Source organism: Callithrix jacchus, chromosome 10 (assembly GCF_049354715.1).
Source record: "Callithrix jacchus isolate 240 chromosome 10, calJac240_pri, whole genome shotgun sequence".
In the NCBI taxonomy this organism is placed as follows: Eukaryota; Metazoa; Chordata; class Mammalia; order Primates; family Cebidae; genus Callithrix; species Callithrix jacchus.
The window spans coordinates 16,391,157-16,416,206 of record NC_133511.1 but is presented as its reverse complement, the minus strand read 5'-3'; the positions used below and the strand labels follow the sequence as shown (position 1 = coordinate 16,416,206).

General features: G+C 41.6%; 1 protein-coding gene across 3 annotated transcripts; it reads left to right on the top strand.

Annotated features, from left to right (window-relative positions):
* Positions 1-978: 978 nt before the first annotated feature.
* Positions 979-24,759, top strand: BUD13 (BUD13 spliceosome associated protein). Of its 3 annotated transcripts, XM_078339521.1 has the most exons (12): positions 979-1,144; positions 3,401-3,494; positions 3,726-3,820; positions 7,622-7,706; positions 9,898-10,731; positions 12,342-12,559; positions 14,129-14,234; positions 14,894-15,032; positions 15,350-15,534; positions 16,067-16,148; positions 21,359-21,474; positions 24,344-24,609. In XM_078339521.1, exons 4-12 carry the CDS (start codon positions 7,664-7,666, stop codon positions 24,472-24,474), a joined length of 1,854 nt encoding a protein of 617 aa, XP_078195647.1. In that variant the 5' UTR covers positions 979-1,144; positions 3,401-3,494; positions 3,726-3,820; positions 7,622-7,663; the 3' UTR covers positions 24,475-24,609. The 3 variants fall into 3 exon arrangements, with proteins under 3 accessions (XP_078195647.1, XP_054097596.2, XP_035120527.3); XM_054241621.2 differs by lacking the exon at positions 3,726-3,820 and having other exon boundaries at positions 24,344-24,759; XM_035264636.3 differs by lacking the exons at positions 3,726-3,820; positions 21,359-21,474 and having other exon boundaries at positions 24,344-24,759.
* Positions 24,760-25,050: the final 291 nt, after the last annotated feature.

The following is a 25,050-nucleotide window of genomic DNA, read 5'->3' as shown; positions in this document are numbered from 1 at the left end:
TAATTTGCTCTTAACCTCCTGCAAAGAAGAAAGTCTTTTCTTTCCTCCCAAAACTGGAGTGTTAGAATTCATTCTCTCTGGTTTCTTTCTTTTGCTATGCTGAAAATATATTCAGGTCCTTTTCACTGGCAATATTTTATCAATGCTATGTATTTTCTAATGTTGTATTACAAGTTCCCCTCCCCGTTATCTCTTGAAGTAAATATATTTTTCAAGAGATAACTGGGGGGGTCGGTTGTATTACAAGTTAACAAGTTTACAGAGGTCTTAGAAACCACGTTTTTCATAGTAATTGTGTTGGTTTGCACTTCCTGGCTTCCTTTCTCGAACAGCAGGTATCTGGAAGCCTAGTGGAGCAGATTCTTCCCACTTGAAGATACGTATAAAAATAGCGAGACCTGCCTGGGCGACATATCGAGACCCCGTTCTCCACAAAAAAAGGGGAAAAAAATAACGAACATAGTTCCGATGACCATGTGCCCAAACGCTCTGCGCACTGCACACAGTAGTGTCATCTCAGCCTGTGACCATTCCGAGTTAGGTGCCGGGATTCTCCCCGTTTTGCGATAACTCGCCCGAGGTCGCACAGCTAGCTGGCTATGTATGGAACCAGTATTCAAGTTCCGCTACGCTGCAGCCCGTGGCTCTCCACTTTCTTGCCCTTGCTGTGGAGCTTAGGCAGACGCTGGGGGCGGGGTCTTGTTGGGTCAGGTTGTGGCCTCCTGGCCAGAACAGCGCCTGTGGCGGTTGGATGGATGGATGGGTGGGTGGGTGGATGAAGAGAAGATGCCTGGTGGCGTCGTCCCAGGGCGCCCGAAGCTGTGCACATCTCCGGCTAGTCTGCGAGCGCGCCCCCGGCGGCTGCACCTGCCAGCCGCGTCATTCTCAGCACGCTCCGCCACTTCCGGCCTTGGCCCCACTTCCTCAGGTGGCTGGCGCGCGCTACGCGTTGAGGCATTTTGTCCCCAGCGCCGAGCCGTCTCTCCGCCCCCGCCGCTGCCATGGCGGCAGCTCCGCCGCTTTCCAAGGCCGAGTATCTGAAGCGTTATTTGTCCGGGGCAGATGCCGGCGTCGACCGGGGGCCTGAGTCCGGCCGCAAGCGCCGCAAAAAGCGGCCGAAGCCTGGTGGGGCCGGCGGCAAGGGGTGAGTTGGTACCGGCCGGGGCGGGGCCTGCGACGACTCGCCCCCCTCTCACCCTTCCCAACTCCACCCTCGGCCGCCGGGCCTTGCCTTCCCTCCTGGCGGGTCTCTTGGCTGCTGCGCCGGCCCCTGCTCAGACCCAGGGCCCCACTCGCACCGCGTGAGGCCCCCGCCTTGCCTCTGCCGCCCCGCTTACACCTCGAGCCTCTGATCATTAGCGTCAGTGCATTAAAGCCGGGCTGTAACTTTGATGACTCTTTTCCCGCCTTGGTAGACTTTCGTCCTCTCTCCCGTAGGGAATGAGTATTGTGCCCCGAGAATAATGGAGCGGATTCAAAGCCTGTGCTTGGATCTTTAGGGCCCGGCACCTGCCTGTGGGGGTTCCCAAATCCCAAGGACTTGGTTCTGAATCAGAGACCTTCGATCACCTCCTGTTACTCTTAGTAATAGTCCTGCTAACAAGAGCAGCTGACATTTGTGTCGTTCTTCTCATTATGCTTTCCTTGCCAGGCAACATTATAAGAAATTTAAACATATATGAGTTTATTTAAGCCTCACGACAGTACCATGAAGTGGGTATTACTTTCAAATGGGAAAACATTGTGGCCCTCTGTAGTGGGACCTACCAAATCGTTTCCACCCAGAACCACAGAATGTGACATTTAAAATTAGGGCCTTTGGAGATGTCATCAATAAGATGAGGCCATACTTGATTAAGGTGGGTGCCCAATCCAAGATGACTGTTTTCCTTTTAAGAAGAGGGAAGTGTGGACACAGACACAGCAACAAAGAAAAAAACGAGCATGTCTAGATGAAAGCTGAGATTGAATTGGATTTATGCTGCCAAAAGCCAAGATATACCTGGGGCTACCAGAAGCTGGAACAGGAGAGATTCTCCCCTAGAGACTTTCCAGGGAGATTGGCCTTGCAGACCCCTGGATTTCAGACTGCTAGCTTCCAGAACTGTGAGAGTTTCTGTTGTTTTATGCCACCCAATTTGTGGTACTTTGTTAAGCAACCCTAAGGCACTAAGATACCCAGCGAAGTCACATTGTTCCAAAGAACTAGCCCATTTTCTTCTGTCTTCTGTCTTTCTGCGTCGCTGGCTCGTGTGGATCCTTTAGGGGCAGTGCCGTGTGATGAAAGTAGCTTGAGCCTTGGAGCAGCACTGATGAGAGTTCAAATCCTAGCGGTGCCACTTTGTAGGCTGTGTGCCCTTGGGCAAGGTGTTTCATCTCACTGAGCTGCAGTTTCCTTATCTTTAAAATGAGAATAATACTGAATAGTAATGCTTATATTAGGTGGTGGTGGTTGTGATTAGCGGGATTGCATTCAGTGACCTTGGCTTTTTGAATGACTTCACGTCATGGCAGTCGTTGCTATTATTTGGGCTTAACTATAGTTTATCCCTGTACCAAACATTTATAGCATACTTCCTCTTCCAGTTACTGTAGGGTGTTGAGGATGCCTCTGAACAAATAAGATATAGGCCCTGTTCTTGTAGGCTTATAGTTAAATGGGAATACAGGCATTAAGTAATAACACAAGTAATTAATATATTTCCTTTAGGATAAACACAATGAAAGTATTCCAAGAGTTTTTAACGAGGGTTCTTAGTCTTGAGTTAGTGTGGGCTGGGGAGGTTAGGGGGAGGAAGGAGTCAAGAAAGGTTTGCCAAAGGAAGTTAAATTTGCGTTAGGAACTGAATTATGAGAAAGAGTTTCCTACCACTTTGGGAGGCCAAGACGGGTAGATTGCTTGCATCTGGGAGTTTGAGACCAGTCTGGGCAACATGGTGAAACCCTGTTTCTACAAAAAATACAAAGAAGTAGTCAGGCATGGTGGCACGTGCCTGTAGTCCCAGGTACTTGGAAGACTGAGTGGGGAGAATAACTTGAGCCCGGGAAGTCAAGGCTGCAGTGAGCTGTGATCATGCCCCTGCGCTCCAGCCTGGGCAACAGTGTGAGACCCTGTCTCAAGAAAGAAAAAGATTGAGAAGAGTAGATCAGGCAGAGGGAAGGAACTGCATATGTGAAAACTGATGTGGTAGGAACTTGGCTCCTTTCTAGGCACCAAAGGATGACCCAGGGAGGTGTTCAACCAAGGAAATAGTGGTACGAGATGAAATTCACCCATGTAGACAAAGACTGGACCATGCAGGATCCTGTAGGATTTTGAACTTTATTTTAAAACCAGTAGACGAGTGGTTTTAGGCTGATATCCTACAATGACTTTGATCATCTTCTTCTTCTCATTTAGAATGCGGATTGTGGATGATGATGTGAGCTGGACAGCTATCTCCACAACTAAACCAGAAAAGGAGGAAGAGGAAGATGATGGAGATTTGCCTGTGGTATGTGTCTTTGGGGCTGTCAGGATTTTGAAATGAAGCAAGGTTCTCTTTTTTTTTTTTTTGAGATGGAGTCTTGCTTTGTTGCCCAGGCTTGAGTGCAATGGAGTGATCTTGGCTCACTGCAATCTCTGCCTCCTGGGTTCAAGCAATTTTCCTGCCTCAGCTTCCCCATTAGCTGGGATTACAGGCACCCGCCATCGTGCCTAATTATTTTTTTTTGTATATTTGTAGGGACGGAGTTTCACCATGTTGTCCAGGCTGGTCTTGAACTCCTGACCTCAAATGATCCACCTGCCTTGGCCTCCCAAAGTGCTGGGATTACAGTCGTGAGTCACTGCGCCTGGCCAAGCTTCTCAATTTCTTTTCCCAGCTCAGGGTAAATTTGTAGGGGGGATAGTTGAGAACAGAAAATAGGTGACAGTTTCCAAAGAGCTGTTTTAAATAATTATCTTTGATAATGCCTGTACACCAACTTCTCTCTTTATGGAGGGCCCATCAGCCTAGAAATGAGATGGTTAACAGAGAGTGAGAACTCCTCAACATCAGTGATAGAGTCATGATGAGAAGTAGCTGTGGTTCTAATGATGAGAATTAGCTGTTGTTGGAATCTTCCTTAAAAACAGTGTTGAGGTTCAATTATAGGGAACTTCTTATTTGCTCCTTTTTTTCATTGATTTAACTAAGCTTTCAAGTTGTGTATTCTTGCATAGGAACTGGAGATTCGTAGATGAATGTGCTTTAGAGTTTATACCCTAGAATGAAAAACTGAATTTCAAATACATTTTAACAGTATGGTAAGTGTTGGGGATATATTTCACATATATACCAAGTACCATTAGAGCCCAGGGGAGATAGCACACTTAGTGTTCTGTTGAGCTATCCTGAAAGATGTAAATATCTTAACTGAGTTTTGAAGGATAAGTAAGAGCCATGTGGACAAAATCATAGGCAATTGACCTCCCAGTGGTTCCTGAAACCATTGCTGAGAATTTCTTAATAACAAAGTGGAAAGGAGAGCTGTTGATAGGCTGAATTGCACTAAAGATAGTAAAGATGGATTCCAGATGCATATTTAACATTAATTCCCAGCAAAATTCTAAAACAGATTGTTTAAAAGAGGGCTTGCTAGTGATTAGAAGGGAAATAGTGATCTCAGGGAGTCAATTTAGTTTTGGTCAGAACAAATTAATATTAACAATGTTTGTTGTTGTTTTTAATTTTGTAAAAACAATGCATATTTATTACAGAATATTTGGGAATTAAAGTTTAAAGTTTTTAAAAGAATAACCATTTATATTATGACCATCCAAAGATAACTGCTAACATTTGGATGCGTATCTCTTCAGGTTTTTCTCTTTAGTGATTATACATGCTTGTATCTTATTTTTTTTAACATAATTGGGATCATACTGTACATATGGTTTTGGAATCTGCTCTTCTGCTAAATAATAGGTTGTGGATATTTTCGTAAGACCTTAAAATATTCTTTGAGTGTATGATTTTTAATGGTTACATAGTAGGTCAATATATATATTTATTTAATCTGCCCTATTACTGGATACATGGATTGTTTCAACTTTTAAAATATCATAAATCATTGTAAGAATCAGTTTATTTCTTTATTCCATAAAATGAAATGAATGGATCAAAGGATACGGTTCTTTTTCGTTATAGTCCCGTATTGCTTTCCAAAAGGTGCTACCAGTTTACACTCCCACTAGAGGTAATGAGAATGCCAGGTTGCCTACTTTGTCAAATGATTATTATTATCATTTTTGAGACACGGTCTTGCTCTGGTGCCCAGGCTGAGGTACAGTGGTGTGATCATGGCTCATTGTAGCCTCTGTTTCCCAGGTTCAAGCAATCCTCCTACCTTAGCCCCACAAGTAGCTGGCACCACAGGTGTGTACCTCCATACCTGGCTAATTTTGTTTATTTATTTAGTTTTTTAGAGATGAGGTCTCTTTGTGTTGCCCAGGCTGGTCTTGAACACCTTGGCTCAAGTGATCCTCCCACCTAGGCCTCCTAATGTGCTAGGATTACAGGCATGAGCCACCACACCTGGCCATTTTCTTTAATAATATTGTCTTGCTTTTATGATGGCCCAAAAACCTAAACAAAGGAGGCTTTAGTGCCAGTCCTCTCTGCATTGGTTAAAACAAATCTTGATTATTGAATTCATTTTTGTTACTGCAAGATTACCACCACCACCATTAATAATGGCACAATGATTTTGATTATTTGTAATAGCAGTGGCAGCACAGGAATAACTAATAGGTATAATTTATTGAGCATTTATCATATACCAAGCATGGCTAAGTGTACATGAACTATATCATTCAATCCTTACAGTAATCCTTTGAATCCCACTTTTACAGATGAGAAAATTGAGGCTTAGAATAGTTTACCAAAAGTTACACAAATGCTAAGTGGCAGAGCTGGGGTTTAGATCTCAATTCATCTTGCCTGAAACCTGTGCTTTTAATGCTCAGTGAGCGATCTCAAAACTGGGTTATATGAAGAATGACTGTAGGATTTTGGGAGAAGTAGAGGGCAATTATAATCTGGATTTTTTTTTTTTTTTTTTGAGACGGGGTTTTGCTTTCGTTGCCCAGGCTGGAGTGCAATGGTGCAATCTTGGCTCACTGTAACCTCCGCCTCCCAGGTTCAGGTGATTCTCCTGCCTCATCCTCCTGAGTAGCTGGGATTACAGACATGTGCCACCACGCCCAGCTAAGTTTTTGCATTTTTTTTAGTAGAGACAGGGTTTATCCGTGTTGGTCAGGCTGGTCTTGAACTCCTGACCTCAGGTGATCTACCCGCCTTGGCCTCCCAAAGTGCTGGGATTACAGGTTTGAGTCACCATGCCCGGCTATGATCTGGATTTAAATTTCAATTCCACCACTTGCTAGCTTGTGACATTGAGAAAGTTACTTCTCTGAGTCAGTTTGCTATTCAGTAGTGTAGAACCTTTCTTTGCAGGGCTATTGTGAGAAATATATGAGATTATATGAGTAAAACACAAACCACAGTGCCTTGCGCATAGTTGCTACTCTGTAACTAGGATTTATTGTGCCAGCAAACACTGAACGTTTGTCATGTGGAAAGGGGATCAGTTGCATCAGAGGTCAGAACTAGAATCAATTCAAGGAAGTTATAAGAAGGTAGATATGGGGCTGGGCGCCTGTAATCCCAGAACTTTGGGAGGCTGAGGTGGGTGGATCACAAAGTCAGGAGATAGAGCTCATCCTGACCAACATGTTGAAACCCCTTCTCTACTAAAATGCAAAAAATTAGCCAGGCGTGGTGGTCCCAGCTACTCAGGAGGCTGAGGCAGGGGAATCGCTTGAACCCGGGTGGTGGAGGCTGCAGTGAGCCCAGATTGCACCACTGCACTCCAGCCTGGTGATAGAGTAAGACTGTCTCAAAAAAAAAAAGGAAGGTAGATGTGGGCCCAATAAAACTAAGAACTTTCTAACATTTTTTAAAAGTGCAGTGGACTACGTTGTAAGATAATCAGTTCCTTGTCAGGAAGGGATTGGGTGAGTGATCATTTATTAGGAATACTCTAGGGAAGATTCTGATTTGTTCAGAAGTTTGGAAGATATGACATGTAGTTTTAGCTCTTAAAGATTAATGATTCTGTGTACATCTCAGTGGCTCTTTTTGGTTGTATTCAAGAAAACCTACGATTGTGACTACCTACAACAAGAAAGGTTTTATAGAAACCCAAAGTCCTTGATTAGTTCTAGGCATGATGAGGAGGGCCACCTATGTTTTCACTCTTAATGTAAAAGTAAAAATGTAAAAGGAATTTTGTTGTTAGCTTACAAGTGGCTGTTGTGTACCTAGCAGGTTAATAAAAAGGTTTGTAATGAAAGAAATTAACCTTTGCAGGGAAATTGATTAGTTAGAGAAGGATCTACAATTCAACCAAGACAGTGACAATCAGATGTTTATGGAGCAAACGTAACTGAAGACTCCTACTTATTTCTTCATGACCGTTTTGGATATGTGTGTGCCCTTATGTTAGGAATCGGAATAGTTGTAACTTCAGATTCTTGAGACAATGCTTCTTGGTTGGATCCTGTGAATTTCCTCAGTATAGTAAATCTTTACTCCTGCAGGTGGCAGAGTTTGTGGATGAGCGACCAGAAGAGGTGAAGCAGATGGAGGCCTTTCGTTCCAGTGCCAAATGGAAGCTTCTGGGAGGTGAGTTCCAACAAAAGGCACATCTAAATTTCCATTAGTAGGGGAGGTCTTTTTTCTTTTCCTATACTTTTCTTTTAGAAGAATGCATAATTTGTTTTAGCTTGTCATTGATGCTGAAAAATATAGCAGGAAAAAGGAATTTGGACTTCTTCAGAGGTAGTAAGACATGGGAACTTAGAGACCAAATATTCCTTTCTCTTATATTTTGGCATCAGGGTTACTGAGGTCAGTGACTAATTTGGAGGCCTTTGAGTACCCATTCCTCTTTGACCCAGAATAGGAGAGCACTTGATATAGGCAAGACTTGGGGGGAGTTTACAAGAAACAGGAACAGAATTTGGAGACATTAGCCACCTCTATCCTCTTCCACAATGAAGCAGCTCATTTCTGGGAGGGTCAAGGACCAATGTTTTTTGTTCTGTTTATTTGTGTTAGTAAATTTCTCTCTTCTTTCCTTAAATATTGGCATTTTACAGTGCATTACCCTCCACTTGCCCATTCTAGACTCTTCTTAAGCTAATATTTATAATTTAACCGTCTTAAAAAAAAATGTGAGTCCTTGAGAATTGGATAAAAAGCATTTGTTTATCACATCTGTTTGAGCATAGTCTAGTCTTATTTGCCGTGATGTTCCTCTGTCTAGCACAAGGAGCTACCTAGTAAATAGTTGTAGAATTGTTGAATTGCTAGTAGGGATTTGATTTTTGTAGCCTAATCGGAATTCTTTTCCAAAGAAAATCTTTTGGTTTCTATATCTGTTTGTCTAGGAAGACACACAGACACACACAGTGCTTCTTCTTCTGTATCTGAATGTTTAGAAAGACATACAAACTTGCACACACACAGTGCTTTTTCTTCTGTAACTGAATGTGTGGAAAGTCACACATACATACTCTCTCTCTCTCTCTCTCTCTCTCTCTCCCTCCATCCCCCCCCTCCCTTTCCCTCTCCCTCTCCAACCCTCCCTCCCCCTTCCTTTTCTTCTGCCTTACTCTCACTTCCCTATCCCAATTTGTTACTGGAAATATGCTCACCAGTCTCCGACCCTTACTTCCTTTAGATTTGCTGTTAGGCCCCCACAGACATCATACTTCTCTCTGTGGAGTGGATTAGAATCAGATAGGCCTGTTACCCAAGCTAAAGGGGTTGACTTGGTTTAATTAATCTATTTAACAAGTATTCATCAGGTCCTACCTAGCTGTTATTTGTATTTGGGCTATGGAGCTGAATGACAAGAAATAGAGGTAGAGGAAGAACTGGAATTTGAAACTGTTCCAGTTGCTGTAGATATTTCATTCTGCGGTGCCTCTGAAAATGGAAAGTCTCAAACTATGTATTTTCACTTTAAAGATTTACATATTTTAAAGATTGCACAGAGTCTATGGACTCTGGAGTCAAATAGAGTTGGATTTAAATATATCTCCACCACTTATTAGCAGTATGACTTGGGCAAGTTAATCTTTCTGAGTATCAGCTTCCTCATGTGTAAAATGGAAATAACAATATTTACGTCCCAGGCTTGTTAAGAGAATTGAATCAGGTAATCTCTACATTGGCACACAGTAGGTGATTGGTAAATGCTTGTTCCTTTTTCTTTTTTCCCGGTGGTGATTTTTCCCCTCTCTAACAAAGAACACAGTGAAATGGATTAAATAGTTAACAGCATTTTATTTTGATGTTCGTTGGTTTAGTCAATTTACCTTTTGAAAGAAGGGTGAGTATGAACTATAAAGTATCTGGGCTAAATATCAGTAGGAGCCACTGTCTGGTAACTGCACAAATGAGGTTTTAGAAAGAGCACTGGACTGGGAGTTAGGAGACTTGGATTCTAGCCTGTATCTTCATCTTAGTAGCTGTGACCTTAGGTCAGAAATCACTCAGCTCCTCAGCTGAAAACATCATGCTGTAATACAAGGGTACCTGCCCTGCTTGTCTTATAGGGTATAATATAAAAAATGTACTGGAAATACTTTGCACATTTATGACTTAGTAGGCAAATAAGACAGGTTATTCTTAAGATATTCATGAGTGCTGGTTTGCTGCTCCTAAGCAAGGAAACTACAGGACTTTTGGGCTTTCTGAGCAGTTCTGAGGTTATGTGCTGCTGGAGCATCTTTTGAAACTGGGTGTGAAGCGGGGACAGAGGGACAGAGCATTTGTGGGAATCTGACTATTTGTTATTTGTGTTTAGGCCACAATGAAGACCTACCCTCACATGGGCATTTTCGTCATGATACCCCAGATTCATCTCCTAGGAGAGTCCATCATGATACCCCGAATTCGTCTCCTAGGAGGGCCCGTCATGACTCCCCAGATTCTTCTCTCCTCAGAGGAGCTTGTCATGACTCAGACACATCTCCCAGGAGGATCCGTCATGACACCTCAGACACTTCACCCCCAAGGAGGGCCCGTCATGATTCTCCCGATCCTTCTCCCCCCAGGAAGCCCCAGCATAATTCTTCAGGTGCATCTCCTAGGAGAGTCCGTCATGATTCACCAGATCCCTCTCCTCCTAGGCGAGCCCGTCATGATTCACCAGATCCCTCTCCTCCTAGGCGAGCCCGTCATGATTCACCAGATCCCTCTCCTCCTAGGCGAGCCCGTCATGATTCACCAGATCCCTCTCCTCCTAGGCGAGCCCGTCATGATTCACCAGATCCCTCTCCTAGGCGAGCCCATCATGATTTCTCAGATACCTCTCCCCTCAGAAGGGCCCATAACAACTCCCCTAACACATCTCAACCTAGGAGGACTCTTGCCTCTTCAAACATGCAGCAACTCAGAAGGGCTCGTCATGACTCCCCTGATTTGGCTCCTAATGTCACTCATTCCCTGCCCAGAACCAAAAGTAGTAAAGCCCCAGAAAGAGCCTCTAGCAAGACTTCTTCACATTGGAAGGAGTCAGGAGCCTCTCATTCGACACTCCCAAAGAACAGCAAATATGAGTATGACTCTGACCTCTCTCCTCCACGAAAAAAGCAAGCAAAATCTCATTTTGGAGATAAGCAGCAGCTTGATTACAAAGGTGAGCATATGACTGTCCATGAGAGGGATGTGTGTATCCCCTGGGAGCTTTCTTTTGGCCCTTTACTTGCTTTATAAGGTCTAAGAATGGAGTTTCTTTGGGAAAGTTTTGAAAAGTGAGAGGCTGGGGTTGGGAGAGTTAAAAAATTACGGTGGTAGGGAGGAAGGTTTTCATATATCTTTTTATTTACTTGCCCCACCCCATATAAAAGTACAATTTTTTTTGTTGCAGAAGCTTTAGAATGTACAGAAGTGTATAAAGAGAAAAGTGACACAAAATTCTGTCATTCAGAGGCAATTGTTAGTGTTGCAGCCAGGGTCATCTTAATCTTTTCTGGTTTTTGATTTGCATTTTTGATATAGTTGTGCTCTGGCTATGCAGAATATTGTATTGCGTTTGTAATCTTGTCTGCTGTCTTTTCTTAATATAGTCTTCCTCAGGCCATAAAAACATCTTTATGTTAATATGATGTTAATAGTGTTCCATTACATAAAATTACTTAACCATTTTTCTAATAATGAGTGTTTTTGGTTATTTCTAAGTTTTTGCTTCTGCAATTCTGTAACAGACATCTTGTACATAAAGTGTTGTCCCCATTTTTGATTATTTCCTTATCTATTTCTAGATAGATTTCCTGGAAATTCAACCACTTCTGTATAGGTTTCCTAGAAAGCTGAGAAGTTGATTTACTGGGTCAGAAGATGTGGGCATTTTAAAGACTGTCCATACATATTGCAGATTGCTCTTTGGGAGGTGATTTGTGATGCTTATACAGTCACTAGAACTTAGGCCTGTGCAGTGAAATTTTTTACTCCCTCTTTTCTTTCTAGGAACTATTTTAATTTTAAAATTAAACTACTTTGTTATCATTTAGTCTGAGGATATCAGAATGTATTCTAGGTATTTCTGACTTTTGTCACGCTATGGAGCACTGACTATACAAATGTTTTGTCTGTCCATGGGTGGGGTAACTGACATGGAGGAGTGTGTGGAGATCTCACACACGGTTACAGCCACTGGTCACTTGGTAATAGAATGCCATCTTCTACCTGTTGGTCTTAAAAGTTGTTTCTGACTTTGCTTTTCTCCTGTGTCATTCATACTTATGTTTAGGTTAATGAGAATTCTTCATAGGAAAACTAAATAAATATTGTATATTAGCTTGGTAAGTTATTTTTTTTAGATTCTTCCAAGGGGATTAAAGAATTGTTTGGCCAGGCATGGTGGCTCAAGCCTGTGATCCCAGCACTTCGGGAGGCCAAGACGGGCAGATTACCTGAGGTCAGGTGTTCAAGACCAGCCTGGCCAACATGGCAAAACCCTTTCTCTACTAAAAACACAAAAATTAGCCGTTTGTGGTGGCGCACACCTGTAGTTCCAGCTACTTGGGAGGCTGAGACACAAGAATCACTTGAACCCAGGAGGCAGAGGTTGCAATGAGCTGAGATCGTGCTGCTGCACTCCAGCCTGAGACTGTCTCACAAAAAAAAAAAAAAAAAAAAAAAAAGAATTCTTTCATTTGGAGGTTCTTCTCACAGTCATAGGAGATTTTATGTAAGTTCTTCACCTAGAGGACATCAGAGTCACACAGATTCTTTCCTTCTATCCAGGTGACTGCCAGAAAGCAACTGATTCAGACTGTTCTTCTCCATGGCGTAAACAAAGTACAGGGCACCAGGATTCTGATTCAGATCTGTCACCTCCACGGAATAGACCTAGGCACCGGAGCTCTGATTCTGACCTCTCTCCACCAAGGAGGAGACAGAGGACCAAATCTTCTGATTCTGACCTGTCCCCACCTCGAAGGAGTCAGCCTCCTGGAAAGAAGGTTAGGATTTTCAGAAGCTATGTCCTTATTTTCGCATGACTCTTCTCTCTGAGCTTTATATGTGTCCCAGAGAATCAAGCCAAAGGAGAAGGATGTAGCTTTTAGAAGTGTAGTAAATCTTAGTTAAAAGGACCTTTGGATCTCTTTCTTTCTGAAGGCAAACTGGCTATAACCCAGCCCAGGTGGATTTATAGATACCACATTTCCCAAGTCGCTTCTGCTTTTATAGCCTCTTAATTCTACAAATCTCATTTTAGCAGGTCCAGAAAAGCTTCCTATATTCTTAGGAATAAACTGAGGACTGTAATTTGCAGAGTGGAGTTTGGGGCACAAGCATTGTGTCAAACAAATCACATATTGAAATTCTCCTTCTGCCACTTACTGTCTGTGAGATTTGGGCAAGTTGCTTATTATCGCTAAACCTCAGTTTCTTTATCTGTAAATTGTTGTTAATAGCAGTACCTACTGTGTAAGGTTGTGATAATTAAGCCAGTGTAAATAAATCTCTTAGCATAGTGTCTGCATCTAGTGTAAGCATCTGGTATTGGTGATTTACTAGTATAAATTGACCTATAGGTCTCTGTATCCAGAGCTTAAGAAGAGACACTTAAAATACGGAACTACTTTTAGAAATCATGTTGTCTGGGAAGTTAATGTTTTGTTCTGAGTTCATGATAAAGCTTGATGAATTAGCCAAAAAACCCAAAACTCCATATGAACCTTGAGTAATTCTATTGTAGAGAACATTAATAGTAGTAAAGGAATCTGATTTGTGAGTGGTTAAGAAACAGAATGATGGAGGCTGTGGTGTGCATTTTTCTCCCCAATGCAGACTTACCAGGTAAATCTTGTCTGTTGAAGAAGGGTCTGAGAAGACTGGTCCTGGTAGGGTAGATCAGCCTTTTCTTTACCCAGGGAGTGAGAGTCTTCTCTTTTCTGGAAAAAAGAGGTCTCTGTTTCAGCTGGACCCCTTGACATTTTATGTATCCATTTAGTTAATGGACAACTTAATATTATAGTTGCTTAAGGATATCAGGATATACTGTGTGCTTCATTTGTGGGCTGGTTTGCTGTCTTGATACTAAGTGGAAATTAGCAAAAAGTTTTCATTTGGTTAGATCTTCTGTTATTACCCTGAAATATATCCACGATTTGAGGATCTTAGGTTTGCTTGAGTTTGTATTTTAAATGGAGTATTTTGTCAGTGTGGGTCTCTAATGGAAGACTTAGTGCTTTATACTGGCTTCTGATCAGATGACCTGAGAGAATCTTCATGTGTACAGTTTCTATACTGAAAAGTCAAAAATGCAAATGCATAGCCCTCCCTTTAATATATTGTTTGTTTGTGTTTCTGTTTACTCTTAAACTTGATGGTATTGATTTTTTTATGAAATTAGATTTTCTTTCTTTTATGGTTTTTGAATCGTGATAATTAATGAGAATATAAAGCTAGAGTTTTAGGTTTAATTATTGCTGCTCATCAGAGACAAATGCATCTAACTGTGTACCCGTGGAGCCTACTGCCACATCATCCCATTAATGTTGGATGCTCCCTTTTCCATTGCATAGGCTGCATACATGTATTCTGGGGCTAAAACTGGGTTGGTGTTAACTGACATACAGCGAGAGCAGCAGGAGCTCAAGAAACAGGACCAAGAAACCATGGCATTTGAAGGTAAAAATATGAAAGCACAGAGACCAATCTAGTCTCATGTTGCTTTTTTACAAAACATAGCTTATTGTACCTGATATTGTAAACTTCTAATTGCTATCAAATTTCAGCTCTGGTTTTATGCATCATTATAACTTCTTACTAAGTCCCAGTGTTTCTTTCCTTCTTGAAAAATGCCATTTTGGCTGGGCGCAGTGGCCCATGCCTGTAATCCCAGCACTTTGGGAGGCCATGGCGGGTGGATCAGTTGAGGCCAGCAGTTCAAGACCAGCCTGGCTAACATGGTAAAACCCTGTCTCTACTAAAAATACAAAAAAACTAGCTGTACGTGGTGGTGTGTAGCTGTAATCCCACCTATCAGGAGGCTGATACAGGAAAATCGCTTGAACCTGGAAGGCGGAGGTTGCAGTGAGCTGAGATTGCACCACTGCACTCCAACCTGGGCAACAGAGCAAGACTTCGTCTCAAAAAAAAAAAGAAAGAAAAGAAAAATGCCATTTCTTGGGCCCAGCACCAATGTGTACCTAAACGTTAGTAGGGACTACTTTGATCTGGCCGCAAAAGTTCTTATCTAGCATTAGAATCCCAAGCGGTTGATTTGATCTCTTAGAATGTTGTTTTTGATTTTGATTCTGATATTTGAGTATAATTTTCCTTTGCAGCTGAATTTCAATATGCTGAAACTGTATTTCGAGATAAGTCTGGTCGTAAGAGGAATTTGAAACTCGAACGTTTAGAGCAAAGGAGGAAAGCAGAAAAGGACTCAGAGAGAGATGAGCTGTATGCCCAGTGGGGAAAAGGGTAAGGGAACCACTGAAAGGGTAAACAAAATGGCAGTGACTGGAACAAGTCATTTCTCTGCTCTCTGACCACTCACTTTCTTATTATACCTTCAGAGCTATTATCAGTAATGGGAAATTTGGTGTGCTGAATCTTCTTTGTAGGATGTTGATATATTCCACACTTCCAGTGGGTATTCTGGGAATTTTACCCTGTTCAATATTTTGCCTAGGCTACTAGAAAGAGGAAATTCTCCAAATTTAGCAGTGTGGTCCATGTCATGTAGAAATGGAAATGTCATAAAGGGTAGCAAACACTCTTGGTTCGTTTTTGCCCAGGCTTGCCCAGAGCCGGCAACAGCAACAGAATGTGGAGGATGCAATGAAAGAGATGCAAAAGCCTCTGGCCCGCTATATTGATGATGAAGACCTGGATAGGATGCTAAGAGAACAAGAAAGAGAGGGGGACCCCATGGCTAACTTCATTAAGAAGAATAAGGCCAAGGAGAACAAGAATAAGAAAGGTGGGACTTCTGGGAATCATCAGAGTTGGAGGTGACTGTGAAGACTGAGAATCATTAGGGTGCTGATACATAGCTATTTGCAAGGAAGGATTTTCCAAATAATTTAAATTCATTGTGAGTTTTCATTCAACTCAGTTGGTATTTCTATATAAAAATTTTTCCAGGCCAGGCGCAGTGGCTCATGCTTGTAACCCTAGCAAGCACTTTAGGGGGCTGAGGTGGGTGGATCACCTGAGGTCAGGAGTTCAAGACCAGCCTGGTCAACATGGTGAAACCCTGTCTCTACTAAGAATACAAAAAAAAAAAAAAAATTAGACGGGTGTGGTGGTGCATGCCTGTGGCTAAAACGCGAGAATTGCTTGAACCAGGGAGGCAGAGGTTGCAGTGAGCCGAGATTGTGTCCCTGCACTCCACCCTGGGCAACAGAGTAAGACTCTTTCTCTTAAAAAAAAAAAAAAATTCCACATTGCCATCCAGCTCTGAATTAAATTACGTCATTAACTAAATACTTTTTTGTTACTCTTCTCATTAGTGAGACCTCACTACAGTGGTCCAGCACCTCCTCCCAACAGATTTAATATCTGGCCTGGATATCGCTGGGACGGAGTGGACAGGTAAGCCTGAGTATTTCTTACACTTCCGTTTTCTCTTCTACCTGACTGTAACCTTCCCTAACCACTGTAAATTGCTCTACACTTCATTTCATTCTCTGCTTTAATCACAAAGTGAAAAATACACACTTTGCTTGCTTCTATTTCTGAGGTCCACAAATCCTATTTCTCATGCTTAGAACACTCTTCCTTCTGTTTTCATTTCAAAATACTTGTTAAAGCTCTGGACAAACAGTACAGGTGGTTCAGATAAGATACACTTTGTTTTGGATATTGGTTACTTTTAATGTTATTTTCTAAGGCTTAGAGGGGATGAATGGTGAGTTGTAGTCTGGTGCCTTCTATATGATATATTTTTTAAAATGTAGCCTTTGAACCTTTATTCCCTTTATGGTCTTAGGAGGGAGTCACTTTTAATGTCTCACAGTCCTTACCACCTCATCTGTCTACCTACCAGCATCTGTACTCACATACTAACTTCCTGTCTGTTAGATGGATGAGCTATATTTGCTTCCAACCAAAGTCAGTCCCTGTACTCACATATTAGATCCCATCTCCTCCTGCCTACAAAAGAACATTGTTTTAGTATCTAGCACAATAATTCTCAAACTTTTTAACCTCAGGACCCTTTTACACTTTTTTTTTTTGAGACGAAGTCTCACTCCGTCCCCCAGGCTGGAGTACAGTGGCACGATCTCGTCTCACTGCAACCTCCACCTCCCAGGTTCAAGCAATTCTCTGCCTCAGCCTCCTGAGTAGCTGGGATTACAGGTACCTGCCACCATGCCTGGCTAATTTTTGTATTTTTAGTAGAGATGGGGTTTCACCGTGTGGCCAGGCTGGTCTTGAACTCCTGATGTCGTGATTCACCCACCTCAGCCTCCCAGAGTGCTGGGATTACAGGTGTGGGCCACCATGCCTGGCCACTCTTTTTTTTTTGAGCCAGAGTCTTGCTCTGTTGCCCAGGCTGGAGTGCAGTGGTGTGGTCACCTCCTGGGTTCAAGTGATTGTCATGCTTCAGCCACCCAAGTAGTTGGGATTACAGGCGTGCGTCATCATACCCAGCTAATTTTTGTATTTTTAGTGGAGACAGGGTTTTGCCACATTGGCCAGGCTGATCTCAAATTATTGGCCTTGTATGATCTCTTGCCTTGGCTTCCCAAAGTATTGGGAATACAGGCTTGAGCCACCGTGCCCAGCCTACACTTAAAAATTACTGATGACCTCAAAAAGCTTTTGTTTATGTGGATTATATATATTGACATTTACCATATTAGAATTAAAACTCAGACATTTAAAAAGTGTTCATTCTAAAAAGTAACTCATTACTTGTTAACATAATTACTGTATTTTTAAATTAAAAAGAATTATATTTTCCAAATGAAAAAAATAGAAGGGTGGCATTGATTTACATTTTTACAAATCTCATTAATGTCTGACTTAACAGTAGGTAACTTGGTTCTGCATATGTCTGTTGTGGTATGTTGTTCAGTTGCAGTATAGGAAGAAAATTTAGCCTCACACATAGAAAGAGAAGGCATATTATATTTCTCAGTGTTACACAAAATCTCAGCGAGTGCTGGTTTCTTAAAGGTTATGTGGAACCTGAAACCAGATCAAAGAACTTTCATTGCTGTTATATTAATATTTTTTATACTTTGGATCTTTTACCCATACATGATTTTATAACATCATGCCTTGGCCATTTGTAAAATATTGGTTTGCTGAGTTTTTCAGACCTTCCAAATGTTGATGTGTTTCCACTATACGATATCAGAAAATCACTTTTGTTAGCATCACTTCTGGTCTCATCACAAAAGTCTTTAAATAATGGGAGGTTAAAGAGTTCACAGTTTTTCAAAATTCTAATTTACATGTGAAAGTTTAAATATTATCACTGGCAACAAATATTGCCAGTTGTTTTTTCACGTAAAGCTTGCTTTGTACAATAGCTTTTTTGTAGATTGCACCAGAGTTTGTACCCAGAGGGCTAGAGGGTCATTTCATCTTTGCATACAGTTTTATTTCTTACTTTCCAATCTAGATGCTTTTTGTTTCTTTTTCTTGCCCTGGTGCATTAGCTAGCACTTCAGTGCAGATGTTGAATAGAAGTTGTGAGAGTAGATGTCTTTGCTTTATTTCTAATCTCAGGAGGAAAACATTTAGTTTTTTTTCCCTTAAATGTGTGATAAGCTGTAGGTTTTTTTGTAGATACCCTTTATCGAGTTAAAGTTCCCTTCCATTCCTGTTTTGCTGAGAGTTTTGTTTTCAGGAATGTATGTTGGATTTTGTTCAAAATATTTTCTAACTGTCCTTTTGGTTTATTCTTTGCTCCACGGGCTACTTAGGAGTACATTAACGCCAAATATTTGGACTTTTCTAGGTTTCTTCCTGCTGTTTACTTGTAATTTAATTCAATTTTTGTCAGATAATATACTCTGTAATATTTTGATCTTTTGAAACTTGTTGTCCAGGGTTGATGGCTTACTCCGGTAATCCCAACACTTTGGGAGCCCGAGGCAAGTGGATTGCTTGAGTGCAGGAGTTTGAGAACAGCCTGGGCAACATGGCAAAACCCTGTCTCTACAAAAAAAATACAAAAATTAGTTGGGCCTGGTGACACACGTCGGGCATGGTGACACATGAGTAGTCCCAGCTACTCAGGAGGCTGAGGTGGAGGATCACTGAGCCCAGGGAGGTCAAGGCTGCAATGTGCTGTGATTGCACCACTGCACTGCAGCTTGGATGACAGAGTGAGACCCTGTCTCAAAAAACAGCAATAAACATGAAATTTGTTAAGTTGTGTTTTATGGCCCAGTATATTGTCTATCTTCTGAATGTTTCACTTGCACTTGAAGAGAACATATATTCTGTGGCTATTTAAGGTAGTGTTTTATAAATGTCAGTGAGGTCAAGGTGATTAATAGTGTTTAGATCTTAGATTGCCTGTATTCTGGTTTTTTTGTCTTTGTGTTTTTCTCTCAGTTATTGTCAATTGTGGATTTTGTGTTTTAGGTGGTTTATTTTGTTTTTCAACTCCAAAATTTTCATTTAATAGCTTACATTTCTCTGCTGAGATTTCCCATCTGTTCTTTATGAGATATTTTCCTCATCTTGAAAATATTTATGATTTGTAATTGGTGCTTGGAAGTCCTGTCTGCTAATTGCAGCATTATGAGTCACCACAGGATTGGTTTCTATTGACAACTTTTTCTTCAGAGTGTATTATATTTTCCTGTTTATTTACCTGTCTGGTCACTTTTAAAAATTGTTACTAGACATCATAAATGATACACTGTAGAGACTTTGAGTTCTGTTACATTGTGTTCCTCTTAAGTGTGTTGGTTTTTATTCTAGGAGGTAGTTAACTTGGCTAAACTCCAAATTGTCTCCTTTGCAGTGGACCACAGCTAAAATCTCTGCTCAATTCTTTTAGTTTCTAGCTGCCATTCAAAAATTTTTATTAGCTGGTTGGCATTTTCTCTGCACATGTGTTGTTTAACAGCCAAGGATTTGAGTAGAGTTTGTATGCAGAGTTTGAGGTTCATCCCTTTTGTAGTTCCTTCTCTTCCAAAATTTTCCCCCTAATTTCCTAGCTATTCTGCCCACTTTGTACTAACTCCTCAAGCCAGTATGCCTGTGGGTTTCTGCCTTCATGAGCTATGTTGTTTGGGAAGTTGCCCTTCAGGAAAAGGACTCACAGATTCTTTTCACATATACTTCATCCAGTTTATGCTTGCTTTTGGTCACTCTTCCACACCTTCAAATACTTGCATTTTAAAATTTTGTCTAGGCTTTATAATTGCCAATTGAGGATAGGTTAGTCTGCTCAGGTTACTCTGCAATGTGACTTCAGCTCTCTACCTTATATGGGCCTAAGGCATTGTCTTCTGTCCCTCTGGGTGCCATCAAAATCCAGCAGCCAGGTGTGATGGCATGTGTCTGTAGTACCAGCTACTTGGAGGCTGAGGCAGGAAGATCACTTGAAGCCAGGAATTTGAGTCCAAGCTGGGCAACACAGTGAGACCTTATCTGTAGAATTAAAAAAATGTAATGCTCTTCTTTCTGATGTTGGCAGATATGTACAGGATGACTCTAGTTTCTTATATTGGCAGATCTCTTTAGGGTGGCTGTGGTTACAGGCTAGCTTACTAGTTCCATTTGCAATTCACTGTATGTAGGCTTTTTGGTATAAGGAGGATTTTTCAGAATACTAATTTGCCATACATCTTTTTTTTTTTTTTTGAGACGGAGTTTCGCTGTTGTTACCCAGACTGGAGTGCAATGGCATGATCTCGGCTCACTGCAACCTCCGCTTCCTGGGTTCAAGCGATTCTCCTGCCTCAGCCTCCCAAGTAGCTGGGACTACAGGCACGCACCACCACGCCCAGCTAATTTTTGTGTTTTTAGTAGAGATGGGGTTTCACTTTGTTGACCAGGATGGTCTTGATCTCTTGACCTCGTGATCCACCCGCCTCAGCCTCCCAAAGTGCTGGGATTATAGGCGTGAGCCACCGCGCCCGGCCCAGAAGTAGATCTTTTTATAGCACAAGCCTGCAGATGTTCCCTGCTATTGAGTTTTTGTTTTTTTTTGTTTTTTAATTTTTGGACCCAAAACTTAGAATTCTCCCTGACCTAGTTTTTACTAGTGTTTAATTTGTCTTCATTTTTCTCAGTCGCTTTTTTCCACTTCTTGTTCTTATTTTGTCCTAGATTTCTCCTCTTATTTCCCTTTGTCACCTTTGCTGTCTTTCTGTTGTTCATCTTCCATCATCTTTTCTAGTTTTGTCTCTTTTTTGCCCACTGCAAGGGAATATTTCCAGAACAGATATTTAGTATGTTACAGTTGGAAAAACCTGTAAGATAATTACCCAGCTCCTATTAATTAAAAGACAAATGGAGGCCCTATAAATAAGCAGTTTGCCTAGAGTCATGCATCTCCTCTGAGAAAGCTCTGTGTTCCTGATTCTCTGGTCCAAAGCTCTTTCCACTGTGAGTTCTCCTGCAGTTTGTTTTCTGATTCTGCTTAGGATTTGGTGTTTGTTATTCATGTTTTTTGTATTATTATATTCACGTAAATCTCTTAATACCTTCCAAGGTAAAAAACAATGGTTTCCTTGGTGCTTTGGAATACCATCCATGCCTCTAAGGTTGGAGAGGATGTCATTTATAATAAGCTTCTCCTCTTCTTTTTCTTTTTTTCTTTGAGACAGAATTTCGCTCATCACTAAGCTGAAGTGTAGCGGCATGATCTTGGCTCACTGCAACTTCTACCTACTGGGTTCAAGCCATTGTTCTGCCTCAGCCTCCCGAGTAGCTAAGATTACAGGTGTGTGCCATCATGCCCAGCTAATTTTTGTATTTTTAGTAGAGGCAGAGTTTCACCATGTTGGCCAAGCTGGTCTGAAACTCCTGACCTCAGGTGATCTACCCGCCTTGGCCTCCCAAAGTGCTGGGATTACAGGCGTGAGCCATTGCGCCTGGCCAAACTTCCCTTCTTTTCTTTTTTTTTAGATGGAGTCTCACTCTGTTGCCCAGGCTGGAGTGCAGTGGCGCAACCTCAGCTCACTGCAACCTCCGCCTCCCAGGTTCAAGCAATTCTCTGCCTCAGCCTTCTGAATAGCTAGGATTACAGGTGCCCACCACCGTGCCTGGCCACAAAAAAATTAAAAAAAAATTTTTTTTTGTATTTTTAATAGAGACGGGGTTTCACCATTTTGGTCAAGCTGGTCTGGTCTTGAATTCCTGACTTTGTGATCCACCTGCCTCAGCCTCCCAGAGTGCTGGGATTATAGATGTGAGCCACTGTCCCTGGCCACTTTCCTTCTTCTTAAAGCCTCCATTATTCACTCCACTCATCCCTTAAGGGAAAGTCTTAGCACACATGTTATAAGTGTAAGCAGCTAGGTACTAGGTACTAGGGATTCCACAATTAATGAGAGACAGCCCCTGAGCCCAGGAGCTCACTTTCAATCTAGAATAGAAGACAGACAATTTCAGTGCTGTTTGGTTAGTATTACTATAGAAGATTTCAATACGCTTTGGGAACACAAAGGAAGAGTAAGTTGACCCTTGTGAGGATGTGATCAGGGAGTGCTTCCTAATGATTGAAATGGGGGAGCTGAGTTTTAAGGGATGTCAGTAACCAGCCAAGATAAGAAGGAAAGGAAGGATGTTAAAGGAAGAGGATCCTGTAAGTACAGAGTCAACACTATGAGACACCATGGTGTTAGCAGGTGATGGGGGTCCATAACCAGTTTGCTGTTGTTAGATAGCATAAAGTGAGAGATGGATGAGAGAGGTAGGCAGACCCTGATCACAGGAGGCCTTGGAAGCCTTTCTGAGGAGCTTGGTCTTTACCCTAGAGGCAAGGGAGCCATGGAAGGATTAAAAACAGCTCTGTATTTTAGATAGACAAATTATTATAGCAGTAATGTGAAGGATTAGAAAGGTACAAGATTGGAAGTAGAGCAGATACAAGGCTTTTTCAGTAGCTCAGCCTAAAGGTAATGAATATCTAAACTATGACCTTCAGGCAGTGGTAGTAAGGATGGTTAGTAAGAGAACAGGAAGTGGGGATGTGGTTAGGGGTGAGCTGGTGGGACCTGTTTATTGATGTGGGGAGGAAGAAGGAGTCACTGGATTTGACTACAAGGAATGCCATTGACGACCTGAAAGGGCTAGTTCGGTGGTGTAGTGAAACAAAGGCCAGATTCTAATGTATTAAGGAGTGAATGAAAGGTGAGGAAACAAATAGTGAATACAGGCTCTTTCAAGAAGTTTAGATAAGAAGACCAAGAGAATGCATGGTAATTAGAAGGGATTCGAGGTCCCTCACTACCTTCTCGAAATTCACCCTGTATTGTTTTCCATGACACCCTACTCCTGGTTCTTTTCTCTTATAATTCTTGGCCACCTTTGGAAGCTTCTCTTCCTCTGTGTACCTCTTAACTCTTTCCCAGGGCTCTGCCCCCTAACCATTAGCTATTCTATGGACTCCCTCTAGCTGATTCTTACCTAGTCATATTTTCAGCTATGACCTATATGTACATGATTTCCAAATCAGTAATCTTGGTTTGGTATATTTAGCTATGTGTTAGATTTTTCTATTGATATAGACTTGAGAGATTTCAAATGCATTGTATTCAAAGCTGAACTCATCAGGTTCTCTTACTGTAAGCCTGCTCCTACTCTTGTGCTTTCTAACTTACCTCCTCCTCCTTTGTCCTTGTGTACCTAATCCATGAGTCCTACTAATTAGTCTTACTAATTTTGCCTCCTGTGTCTTCTCTCTTCTGCCCCCCCTTCTGGACCACTGCAGTGATTTTCCTGCCCCAGATCCCCTCCAGAGTGATCTGTTTGAAATGCAGCATCAGTTCTTGCTTTAAACCCATCCTTTCTGGATGAAATCTAAGCTTTACATCATGGCCTATAAAGCTCATTATGCGTTGGCCTCTGCCTACCTTTCCAGCTTTGACTCATAGCTATTTCCTTTGTCATACTATGGCTCCAGCCATCCCAGTTGCCTTTGGTTTGTTGCACATACCAGACTACTTCTTATTTCTGTGCCTTTGTTCTTGTTAATCATTCTGTTCGAAATGACCTCCAGACTCTTCTGAACCTCCCCATCCCCAGGACTGTAGTTAACACAAAGCCTTTACTGATCATTCTTGCCCAACCCTCATGTGATCTTTTCATCATACCTTCCTCAAACTGATTAAGATACCCATTCTTTTTCCATGATACCCCATGCGTATTTCTACCAGAGTATATGCGGTTCTTTTATTCGTTTAAATGTCTCTCTCTTCCACTAGTCTGGGAGTTCATCAGGACAAGAGCTGTGTCATACGTATTTTCATGGAGTGCCTACCACAGTACCTAGTATATATCAAAATTCAATAAATGTCTGTGTATTGAATGGATAAAATACAAGATGTGGACATCAGCTGAGAGACAGCTGGGCTTTTAGAGAGTGGCAAATATTTGAAATAGCTGTCAGACTGGGAGAAGGGTCTGAATAAGGACTAAGAAAAAAATGAATGATTTTGTACCTTTGATTCTATTGCATATGCCTTAATTATTTTCATATGACTCCTTACTGTCTTCCCTTCTCATTATATGCGTGAACTCTTCCCTTTCTTATAAAATAAATGTCCATTTAGGGTTCTGGCTGAATAGTATGTCTCTTTTGATTGCAGATCCAATGGATTTGAACAGAAGCGCTTTGCCAGGCTTGCCAGCAAGAAAGCAGTGGAGGAACTTGCCTACAAATGGAGTGTTGAGGATATGTAACTTTCCTGAGGCTATGGGGGTGGCAGGGCTTTGGTAGTGGACATAGGCAGTGAGATATCTAGAGGTAACAGTTATCTGTGCTAATAATTGGAGCCCACACAGACCAGAAACTTCTTGAATGCCAGTTTTGACCACAGAAGAATATTTGAGACCTGATATTTGGACTGAGGTACCTGTTCTTCCTGGGGGTGACAGCACTGGCTGATGCTGGCTTTCAGAAGAAGCATTGATTTCTCAGTGTACCAGGGTTTGTTCTTGGTTAAGGTTTTTCTTTCTTTCTTTTTTTTTTTTTTTAAATAAACATACATTTATTTTTTTAAAATTATTTTCCTTACTGGGTATTCTGTTTTGGGAAGAATACAGGCTAATAATGAACCCCTGGGGATTTGGGGGGTGATGGTTGAATTTTTTATTGATCTAGAAAGCAATGTGAGTAAAAATGTCTTAGTGATAGATCCTTCCTCTGAGAAAAGAGGAATTAGTATTAAACTAGATTTAGGAATAGACACGTGGATATTTGGAGACGTAGTGTATGCTAACAGTAGCATCACAAGTTAGTAGGGAAGAGATGGATAATAGTGCTCAGAAAATTGGCTTATTATATGGACAAAAA